The sequence below is a fragment of the Vicugna pacos genome, chromosome 27 (genome assembly GCF_048564905.1).
Source record: "Vicugna pacos chromosome 27, VicPac4, whole genome shotgun sequence".
NCBI lineage: Eukaryota > Metazoa > Chordata > Mammalia > Artiodactyla > Camelidae > Vicugna > Vicugna pacos.
Window position 1 is genome coordinate 19209133 of NC_133013.1, and position 12415 is coordinate 19221547.

Genomic DNA, 12415 nt, shown 5'->3' on the forward strand with positions numbered 1-12415 from the left:
GGGAACTAAGCTCAGAAAGCTGAAGTGACCTGCCCGGGGCCGCACCTCTCAGCTAGCCTGGGGCCCGGGCAAATCTGGACCCTGGGTCCACCTCGCAGGCGGCTCTGGGGCAGCACCTTCCCATGAAGCCGGAGCAGAGCCCGCGTCTCCGGTCTCTGGTCCCCGGGACACGCCCTGCACCGTTCTCCTGCCACCTCACCCTAGGCCATCTCCCCAATTTCGGTCAAGCCGCCCGGAGACGGGAGGCGCTGGGTGGGGCCCTCCAACTGCAGCGCCCGGCATTAGGCGGGGAGGCCGCCTGGGTCCTCCCGGCTGCTTCAGGGATCAAGGGGCGCGGGCCGGGGGCCTCGTCGCCCGCCACCTCGCCGCACCGGCTCTTCCGGGTCCTCGCGGCCCACAGCCGCCCTGCCCCACCCGCCCCGCGAGCCCCCGGGAAAACGGCGCCTCGGAAGCAGCGAGCCTGGCCCCAAGACCCCCGCGCCGCGGAGCCCACACTCACAGCCATAGTGTGGCCGAGCCACGCCCAGTCCGTCAACCTCGTCCGTGGCGGACATGGCGGCCGAGCCCGGGTCTCTGCTCAGGAAGCGGCGAGACCTTGGAGGCGCGGGCGGTGGCGGCTGCAGCTCCTGCAGAGTGCGCGGGCTGCCTTGGTCCCTGGGGCCCCGCCCCGCGCCGCCGGCCCCACCCGCAGGCCCCGCCCCAGCGGCCCCGCCCTGCCGCGCCGCCAGGAGCTGGCGAAAGGAGGCGGGGCCTGAGCCTCCCGACCACGCCCTGGCCCCGCCCTGTGCCCGCAACGCCCTCTGGAGGCGGAAGGAAGAAGGCGGAGCCTGCCCGCCAGCCGTACTCGCTGTCACCGCGGCTCGACGGAAAAGGCCCTCCCCTGCTCTGGAGCCTCGCCCTTCCCGGCCGCCGCCCTATCTACATGTCGGACAAAAAGGCCGACAGTGTCGATAGCTTGAAATAAAAAACGTGGGCACCTTTCCTTCCCCTGGCTGCCTAGCTAAACTCTTCTGCACCAAAGGACTCGAGAAAGGCCTCCTTTGAAGTGGCCCAGTTGATCTTGTGGACACAAGCGGGAACCAAATTGCCGAAAGGGACCGCACAGTCTGGCAGTCTGGCGTTCTGGCCTCAGTCCTCTCCCAGATTCGCCAGAAGTCGCCAGATTTGAACTGCTTAACCGCACCCCACCCTCTAGTATTTGAGAAGTGGATGCTAAAGCAGGAGAATTGTGTTTGTCCAAACTTCCTTCCCTTAGACTCCCTGCCAGTACTCTTTGCAAGTTCTTCTTTAGGGGACTCTACCCCTTTTAGGGATGCCTCTTCCCCCTGCAGCCTGTGGCCTACCCTTAAAACATTGGTATTCAACGAAATTCTGTTCCCAGTCCTCTTTCATTTTTTCTTTGCTCACTTTTTCTGAATAAATTTCTCAACGTTCACCTTAAACTACTGAACAGCCCTAAATATATATCCCAGAACAGACTTTCTAGAAGCCCCAGCTCATTATTTTCAGCTATGTAATGGACAGTTTAACCTATGAATTCCACAGATACTTTAAACTTAACGTGTCCAACAATGACCCTGATCCTATTATATTTTCTATTAATGGAAGTGCTCAGTTCGCAGGCGGGACACACCACATTCCTTGCCTCATGCCCTACATGCAATCGGTATCATTTATGGTTTCTTGCTTTAGTCCCTATCTCCACTGTGATTACACTGTTTGGATTGCCATCATCTCTATTCTCCCTTCTGTTAACTAACTCCCTACAGTCACCTGCGTATTTTTTCTGAAATGCAAGTGCGGTTGTGTTTCTCCCTTTTATAATTTTTTCCTAATACTCCCTTCAGGATGTGGCCCAATTTCCTTAGCATGCCAAATAAGCCCCTTCACAACCTGACTCTAGGCTTTTTGCTCTAGCAATTTTCAGCTTATCCACTCCTCCTTCAAAATATTAAAGTGAGATATTTGAAAATCTATTTTTAAAAAAAAAACCACTCCCATTTAAAAATTCTCTTAAACATTGCAAGTGTATAAAATGTAAAATATGCACATATTTCTTGTAAACCTCAACATATTAATCCCATAGTGTTTACCCTGTTAAGCCTTTCTGTGCTTAATTCTGAAGCTTCTCTGAGTTGAAAGACACAGAGCTGCTAAGAAAGACAGTTTCCAACCTAGTTAATTAAGATTACTTTTGATCAGAGGTTTCTACCAAACATAAGTCCTGGAGCTGCAGACTTTCAGAGCCATTCTCCTCACTGTGCCAACTGTCATTAGGGGTTCCTTTTTAAATTATGTCATATATTAATTACCTCATTAACTCATCCCCTGACTACTCTTAGAAATCTGCAAGTCCTACTCAGTGTATCTTTTGGTTTTATTTTATATTTCTTGGCTTTTAAGATATGTATATATGTTTTTATTTTAATCCTAAAATAAATTGTACTGGATGAAGTTCACATATATAAATGTATTTTCTCTCTAATCATAAAGGTTATGAACCTAATGGGCTCTTGCATTCTGTCTTATTCCTAGGACCATACAATTCTAACAAGTATTTAAGTTAATATCCCATTGAGTTTCAGATATCTCACATAGCTTTATCTGGTGGTCACAAATTAAGTCATTCTTCATAACTATAATAACTGAAATGTACTGAGGCTTTACTGGACTCAGTATTTTGTATGTATTTTATCATCTGAGTCTTATGATAATCCTACAAAGAACTATTATTATCTCCAATTTACAGATGAAAGAATGGAGAACTAAGTAATTCACCTGAAGCCACAGAGCAAGAGGCAGAGCTGGAACTCAAACGTAGGTCCATCTAATGACATTACCCACATGCCTGGTCATTCAACACAAGATTTAGAGAAATGCACATTAAGATCATAACTGGCATCAGAGTAGCAATGTTTTGTTTTGTTTTGTTTTATTTTGTTTTGTTTTCTAATTGATACTATTGGCAGAAGGGTGGAAAAGCAACCATTCCCATGACTGGTTGGGTTGTAAATTGATACAATCTTTCTGAAGTCCAATTTTCCATCATGCAGCTATCCTTCAAGCAAGAAATTTCACTTCTTGTAATATATCATAACAAAGTTTTTTTTAATGTGCAGAAATTAGTGATAAAGATGCTCATTGGAAGTGTCTTAAATGCTCGTCATTTGGGGTTTTTGTTTTGTTTTTTGTTGTTATTGTTGTTGTCGTTATTTTAATAGGTGATGGCACCACCACATAATGGAATGCTATACAGCCATAACAGTGATGATTTGTGGTTCTGGTCAGGCTTGACTGGCTACAAGGAATTGAGACCCACTTTTTTTTCCCCCTAGAGGAAAAAAGACTGGAAGGAAGGCACTTACAATAAAGATATATATGGATTGGAACTGGAGCAAGAAAAAAAAGGACTAACAGAAGCTTGAAGGCATGACTCTGTCCCTCCAGGCATCTCTGCTCCTCCACAGGTCTGCTATACCCTCCTCTCTTTGACAATCCTCCACTTCTCCATTCTAATTTTTTCTGCTCCCTCACAACTCTGTCTTCTGTTTGATGCAAGGCCATTGCATCTTTACACCATCAGCTCCCTTGAGGATAATATCAGTTGCTCAATCCCATAATCCAGTGGCATCTGATTGGCCCAGCTCATGTTTTATCCCATGAGTCAGTCTCCGACTGCCTACAGGTGGGCTGTCCTTGGATCAGATACCAATCTTTTAAATCAGTTAGCCGGGGTCAGGAGGTCAGCCAATTAAGAATAGAAAACTGTGAGCTGGCATTATTTCCTTCAATAGGAGGCTGGGTAGGCAAATAATGATCAGTATTTTTAATATGATAGTTAAACGAAATAACATCATGAATGAATAAATATATTGTGATACTACTTTTGCTTTAAAAGTATAGGTAGATAGATACAGATGTACATATGAATAGAAAAAAGGCTTGAAGCATGTACATCAATATATTAACAGTGGTTTCTCCAAATGTGGAATTACAGTGGATTTGTGTAGGATTTATTTATTTGCCTCTTCGTATTTACCAAGTTTTCTACAATGAGCTACTCAAAATACTATCTTATCAGTAACTATAAATATGAATAAAGTTAGTAAATATGAAATAAATAAATAAATAATAAAATGGGAAACTAATGAGCTAAAGTGTTATTTTGGAGATAGAATTGGTTCATAACCTCAAGGAATTTACAGACTCATGAGAGTGGAACAATATTCACAGAATAGCTTCAGATAAGCACAATAATAGAGGTTTCTCTTGGCCTGGGATAACTTTTCGCCTCTTATCTGCCTGGGAAACTCCGACTTAACTCTCCAGACTCAACTTAAATGTCACCTCCTCCCCAAGCAAAATTAATTACTTCCTCATTTACTTCCCATAGCACTTATAAACCATATGTCTTCAAAGTAAGTCCCAAGTTTTTTTCACATTTCAGTACTTCTGAAATCAGGATAGCCTTACAATCAGTATTTAAAGACACTAGCCAGCTACCAGGTAGAGAATTAGATGGGAAAGTAACATAATTGTCATTGCTTGCCAATGTGTGAATTTAACTAATTTCTCAGAAAAGGTCAGAAAACTTTCAAAGCTAGAATGCTTAGCATGCACGAGGTCCTGGGTTCAGTCCCCAGTACCTCCAAAAATAATAATAATAACAAATTCAGAGGGAAAAAAAGTAGAGTTTCTTTAGCTGGTAGCAGAAGAAGTCAAAGAGACTCAAAGCACAGGAGGGATTCAGTGGGCCAATGTCAATTTTAAACATGGAGGGGGCCTCATGAAAAGGACCTAAGAGCAACCTTGAGGAGCAGAGTAACCCCCAACTAACAGCCAGCAAGGAAACAGGGACCTCAGATCTACAGATGCAAGAAAACTTGATTTTATCAACAACCTGAAGAAGCTTGGAAGCAGATTCTTCCCCAGATCCTCAAGATAAGAGCCTAGCTCAGTGGACATTTTTACTTTGGCCTGGTAAGACCTTAAGCAAAGAATCCAGTCAAGCTTGCTAGGACTTCAATAGAAAACTAATACACATTCACAGACATAGAAAACAAACTTATGGTTACCAGGGGGTAAGGAGGGATAAATTGGGAGTTCGGGATTTGTAGATACTAACAACTATGTATAAACATATATGAACAAGGTCCTGCTGTATAGCACAGAGAACTATATTCAATAACTTATAATGGCCTATAAGGAAAAAGAATATGAAAAAGAATATATATGTGTATAAATGAATCACTATGCTGTACACCAGAAATTAACACATTGTAAATCAACTCTGCTTCAATTTTAAATAAATAAATAAATCTGCCTGATTAAAAAAAAATAGAAACCAATACATATGCCCTAGGACATTTGAGTGTGTGGGGAGGTGCATAAGGAGGGTCACAGGTAATGTCACCAAATGATGATAAGATTTTGCATTAAAAGACACTACGAGCTAGCTGGGCTCCCAGCTCCTCTCTGACAGGACTGTCTTCATATATTCAATGAGTCTTTTGAGCAGATGTAGCCAGTAATGAAGAAAGCACTCTATTTGATCTATGCAATCTCGGATCTTATTTCTCTGTCTTCCTGCAGACTAAACAAAGTAAACTAAAAGGCTAGATCTATAAAAAAAGAGACAACACACAGCAAATTACAGGATACCATGAAGTGAGTCTGTTAAGAGCCAGTTTTTATCTTTATTAAACTTTAAGTGTTTAACTGTTTAACTCTCCTTTACCTCTTCATTTGAAGAAAACCTATTTTGTCTTGCACTTCAGGTATTCATATGTTCTGGACCTTGTGTCTGAGCATAGCTCCTGCCAGGTATTCTAACTTTTGATACTTCTTCAACCTCATGGTTGTTCAGAAAGAAGACAAATTTTTTAACTATCTGTTTATAATTGCAGCCATTTACCAATTGTTTACCATGTTCCAGAACATGCTAGGTGCTTTATACTTATTGTCTCATTTAATCTTCATAATAAACCTATGAGGAAAATACTATTATTCTCATTTTATAAATGAGGAAACAGGCACAAAAAGGTCAGGTATTTTGCTCAAGGTCATAAGATTCAGAATTAAGAATCAAGCCTAGGTCCTTCAGATTCTAAAATTTCTGGTATATCACCATTCAACACCAGCTCACAGTTTATAGACAGCATATCAATGAAAAGATGTTCATTCACTTCTTGCACATGTCTAATTGCCTCTAGGAACTCTTCAACAAACATTTCTCAACACTCATGTCCTGATCTAGGGACAGCTGACAACAGAGACTCAGAAGTTGCAGGAGGAAGCCAGGAAGTCAGCCCAGAATAGAGTCGGGGCATTGGTTTCCAAGGGCTGGGGTTAGAATATAATGCCACAAGGCATTAGCAGTCTGAAGGCTACAGGCAAAGGACAATACAAGGGCCCATTAGGTGACACACATGAGCTCAGGAGGTAGCCAGATCAAAGTATGAAGAAAAGCGAAGTAAATGGCAATGAACGCCAGACTGCTTCCCGGGCCTGGATCCTGAGACAAGCCTGCACAGGCAGGATTCCCTTGCGGCATGCCTCTTACATATCTACAAGGATGACAGTGGGTTACTAGCAGCGATGCTAACTTGTAATAAGTGTCCTCCAGATCCAGTTTTAAATGTTTGATATGTATTACCTTTTTGATCTTCCCAACAGGTTGTTAAGGCAGGATGTACAGCTGACCCTTGAACAATATGGGTTTGAATTGCATGGGTCCACTTATATGTGGATATTTTTCAATAGCAAATAACACAGATTTACATGGTCGGTGGTTGGTTGAATCCACAGATGCCGAGAAACCACGGATCTTGAGGGCCAACTATAAATCACATGAAGATTAGCCTGAGAATTGTTCAAGGGTCAATTGCACTAGAATTCTCCAATTTAAGGATGAGGAAACTGAGACTCCGAAAGATTAACTTTTCCAAAGATTACATACCTAATGAGTGACATAGCTAGATTCAAATTGCATTGGACCCAAAGCCCATGTATGTGAACATTACTGTATGCTGACGTGCCAATCCTTGCCCATGGTAGTGAGCTGGGTTGAAAGATTTATGAGGCCTCATCTGCCAAAGAACATGATGCACAATCATAACGAAGCACCCCCACGGAGCTTTCAGACATCAAGACAGAGATCAGGGAGCACAGAATAGAGAACAGTTGATTTTTACTGGAAGATATAAGATTTCCTAGAAAAGGTGTCATTTAAGCAAGGCTTCTAGGGAAGACCAGTGGAAAGGGTGAGAAAGAGCACAAGTTGGGGAAACTGTAAACCAAGTCAGGAAATTGTGAAAATGTATGGTGTGTGGGCTTGTGCATGTGTGTATGTGCCCTTCTTACTTCCTAGCTCACTTCACTCCAGCCTTCTCAGACAGCAAAAGCCACACAAAGCTTCAGAAAGTCCAAGTAGAACCTCTTTGGAAAGACGCCCCATTCTTGCAGAGGATGTGCCCTTCTCTTTCCTCTGGTACCTGGGTTGCTGGTTGGGGAATGGGCAGACACTTTTGCTGTGAGGGATTTTTAAATGCCCTCTTCCTTTGTCATCCCTCATTCTCTATAAGATTGGTATTCAGATGGCAGAATGCTCACATCCTTTGTGCAATGCCACTTTCCTATGGGCTCCTCCAGAAGCAGAGTGTGGAAATCTTCCAGGGCCTCTCGGGAGATCACAGGCAAACTGGGGAATTTCTAGTACCATCTGTATTGCCAGAACAGGGTTATGTAGATTACTATGAGACTTCAAAGCTATGTAAACTATCACAGAAAAAAAATGGGACAGACACACACGTGTATAGCCCTGTTCCTCCCTAAGACACCAGTCAGTTAGCTAACTCATGTCCAGTCTGGTAGGAAAACGGCCAAATTCTAACCACCTCCTCACAATACAGAGATGGGTTGTCTAAACTGTAAGTAAGTACCAATCATGTTGTTCAGTTCAGTGGAATCACTGGCAGCATCCCATGTGTCAGAGTGTCTTATGTGGCAGAATTCACATGTGAAGCTTAAAGAAAGCTTAATTTCAAGCTCATGCCCTGTATTCATCTACTCATTCATACACCAACTCCCCTGAGTGACATCTCCTCCAGGAAGTCTTCCTTGATTCTCAAGATAGCCCTTCTGCGGCTCCCATATTCTTCTTTGTATTGAAACTATGTATGTCTCCCTCAACTACTCTATGTGCTCATTGAGAAAATTCTGTTTATACCTGTATCCCTGGCACCTTGGAATGGGCCTAGATGTAATAGGTATATAATAAGTGTTTACTGAATTAAATTGAATCATTTGGGGAGATATAATGTGGGGTTGGGCATATATTTACAGACTGTTTGTGATATGCCTCTGACTCTGAAGAGGTAGGACAGGCTGTGTCCAGGTCTAGACTCCATGCTAAGGTGTTGAAATTAAGTGCTTTGGGATTCCTTCAGCTGAATCCAAGTCACCTGGGTTAAGAAATGTATGTACTCTAAGTACATAAATGACAGATTCATGGCAAATTCCCTGCTCAGTAGTAAAAACAAGCTTCTCACTTCAGGATCCCAAGATTTTCTCTTAAATAATCTGATGGGTGGCTAAAACAGGTGGTATCAACCTGCCATCCTGACTGCAAGGAAAGAAGCCAAACATCTGAGTACTGGGACCTCACTGAGAACAAAGAATCTAGTATCTGGGGCAGAAGGCAGGGTCAGACCAGGAGAAGAGTCAGGAAAGGAAAACTGATGCCAGAGACCATGTAAGGGTCTTAAATTCTACACTAAGGAGATTCAACTCTCTCCTGTAGACAATAGGAAACTACTTCAGATTATATAAGCAGGGAAGGAGTATGATTTGACTCAACAAAGATTTATGAAATATTTACTTTGTACTAGGTACTACTAACAAGGTCATAAAGTTGAGTTAAACATAGTCCCTGCCCTTTAGACAAGTACACAAACGACAGTATAAGATGAAATAAAAAATGAATGAAACCCAGGATACAGAAAGGATTATAGAGACCCAAAGGAGATCCCACCTGCCTGATGGAGGAGGCCTGGAAATATTTCCTGAAGAGGGAGTGTTTTAAAGGGGTTTTAAAGGATAGGTACTTTATGAACATAGAATTCACTGAAGAGGCAACACAACCAACAAACTTGTGAAAGTTGTTCAGCCTCCCTACTAATCAGGGAAATGCAGATTAAAGCCACAACGAGATGTTATTTCACACCCAACAGATAGGAATTTTTTTAATCTGAGAAAACTAAAGGTTGATGGGAAAGAATAGTAAAGGGAATATTTATATACTTCTGATGAGAATGGGAATTAGTACAACCACTCTGGAGAATAATTTGGCAATATCTAGCTAACGATTCATTCTGTGACTTGAGAATTCCACTTCTAGGTTCGTATGCCCGGAGAAACTCCTACACTTGTACACAAGGAGACGTACCAAAATGTTCATCACAGAAATACCTGTGACAGCAAACCCAGAAATGATCTGAATGGCTATCATCAGGAAAACAGATGCATTGTGGTATAATTATATACTGAATATTAAAGCAAGGAAATTAATTAAGTACAGGTACCAACATGGATGAATCTCACAAACATAATATTGGAATGAGGGGAGTACAGAATACTTACATTGATATCCATTCATTTGCAATTTAAACAAGTTTATACAAACCAATACTATACATTGCTTAGGGATGTATATCAATATTGCCATATAAATATATATAAAGAAAGAAAGAGCATACATAAATAAATACAAAGGCATAGGAGTGAGAAATGCCAAATTCAGGAGAGTGGAATATGGGTTGGAGAGGGGCTATAATTGGGGAGGGGTTCACAGGAAACTTTAAGTGTATTGGTAAAATCTTTTTTTTTTTTTTGAGAATTTTATTTCTTAAGCTGTGTAGATATGTGGTTGTTCTTTGCATTACTCTACACATTTTGTATATCTTACATATTGAATATTTTAAAACTATAGTGGATATTTATTTAGTTGGAAGAATTGAGGCAGAAAGTCATTCTAGAAAGAAGAATGTACTGGAGAGGGCAGGCTACATTCAGGGAACAAAGTGTCATCATTCTGTTTGGCAGAGTAAAGGGTATTTTATGTCATAAAAACCAACTTGCATTTATATAACATCCTGTACTTTATAAATCACTTTCACATACACCAGCTTATTTAATTAACTTGAGAGACATGTATTCCCATTTTATAGATGATGAAACAGGCTCAGAAAGGTTAGATGATATGTTTGTAAATATTTTTGTTAGAGATAAAAGCTTAAAAGGATATACAATGAACAGTAGTGGTTATCTCTGGAAGGTAGGTTGATAGGTGATTTTGCTTTTCTTGTTTACTTAATTATATTTTCTGATGTTTCTAAAATGAACATGTATAACTCATGAAGTAAAAAAGTAATGATGCAGAGAGGGGAAGGGAAGGGAGCAGGAAAAAACTGACTTCCTCGAAGTCAAATAGTCAAGTTCTTTGATTCTGATCTTATCCCTTAAGTACAAAAATGACAAACAACAGAAGAAATAAAGAAGCTAACATATGAAGAAGTGTTCAACTTCACTGATAATCAAAGAAATGCAAATTAAAACAATATGTAGGAATCATGTTTATTAAATTAGCAAAACAGTTTTTCGAGGATGAGGGTGTGGTGAAACTGGTAGTCATTTATTGCTGGTAGCATTGTAAATTGGTACAGTTCTCTTGGAAAATGATTTGGCAGCAAGCAACAAGAGCTGTAAAAATGTTCACACCCTGTGGAAATATTTTCCCTGAGAGAAAAAAAAAAAAAAGGATGTTCTCAAAAGCATTATTAATGTGGCAGGGCATCTTCCCTTCAGACAGGGGTCCTCGTTTGGCTGTTTTAGGAGGGTGGGCCTGTAATCTTCCAGACACCTATCTGCACTAACTGATAAAGGGAGGGTTTATTTTTTAATGGGAGGAAAAATGAGACAGTGTGAGCTTGTGATTAAGAAAGAATAGAGGGGATTGGCCTGGTGTCTATTCAGACCCAGGCATTTGGATTTGTTGTTGTTGTTGTTTTGTTTTTTCCTCTCTTTTTTTCTTAGTATAATTCAATTCTATGAGATTTAAGTGGAAAAGGGCAGTCTCTGGAAGAGTATTCTGTTCTTCTATTTGCTTTTTTTTTCCTTGTGAAATATCTTGTAAATAAAAAGTATCTAAATAATGCATATTAATTTGAAGAATTATAAAAAAAGAAAATCTGTGGGCTCAGCACCCAGCTTAAGAAATAGAAACTCAGCATCCTCTTCCCCATTCCAGTTAACCTCTACCCTGAATTATATGTTGATAAATCCCATGCTTTTCATTGCCGTTTTGTGTGTATCCTTACTGCTTAAGCAATACAGTATTTGGTTTTGCATGTTTTAATCTTTACTGTATTTTTACCCTAGCTATAAGTATTTTCTGTGTCTTATTTTTTGTGCTCAATATTGAGTTTGTGAGGCTTATGTGTGTTAATGCACATAACTGTAGTTTGTTCATTTTTCCTGATGTGTTCAATGGTTCCACTGTGTGGATTTATCAATTTGGCCTGGGGTGGGCACCAAGTCTGCATTTTAAACAAGCACCCCAGGTAGAACTAATGCAGGTGGTCCCTGGCTCACACTTTGAGAAATATTCTTAGAGGACGAGAACCAGCTCTTCTCTTTCAGTCCCCCAAATCTCTACCTCTAAATTTTAATTTCAATTAAACTGCTCGTCTCCTCTTTTCCAAAAATATTTTCCCATTTTTTCTTCACCTAGATAATTCCTATTCTTTCAAGTCTCTCCATTAAATTATAAACTCCTCCAAGGCAAGCTTACCATCATTATCATTGTTGTCATTGACATTTATAGAGCAGATACAATGTACCAGTTACTATGCAAACAGTTTTCTATGTGTCATCTCATTAATCCTCACCCAACCTCATGAAGAAGGTACTGAGCTTAACCTCATTTTACAGATAAGGAAATAAGGGTCAGAGAGAGTAAGTAACTTGCCCAAAGTTCAACAGCTCTTAAATGGGGACCTCTTTCACTGTTTTGTCTTTATACCTCATGGTCTAATGTAGGACTCCATGTGTATATAGTAAGCACTCAGTAAATGTCTGTTGAGCTGAACTAAAGGAAAAAGTCAAAGAGAACAGATGGAAAACCATCCCTTTCATTCAGATGATGGCAGTGGGGATGGAAAAGAGGAGCTAGAAATGATAAAAGAGGATAATGTGATAGAGAGTGACTGTTGGGGAGGAGGATTAATTTGGATGGGAAAGGCAGGGAAGGTCTCTGTTAGGAAGTGAGTGTTAGGCTGAAACCTGGTTGACAAATCAGTCTAAGCATAGATCTGGATGAGGAACATTCTGGGCAGAGGGCACAGCACCAAGGCTCTGA

The 12415-nt window shown here is 41.0% G+C and overlaps 1 protein-coding gene across 1 annotated transcript in view; it reads right to left on the reverse strand.

The window, feature by feature from the left end:
• Positions 1-669, reverse strand: part of IQGAP1 (IQ motif containing GTPase activating protein 1) — a 90795-nt gene extending 90126 nt beyond the window's left edge. Inside the window, exon 1 of the mRNA XM_072950818.1 lies at positions 500-669. Coding sequence (XP_072806919.1) covers positions 500-554 — 55 coding nt within the window. The 5' untranslated portion in view covers positions 555-669. The remainder of the gene's footprint in view (positions 1-499) is intronic.
• Positions 670-12415: the final 11746 nt, after the last annotated feature.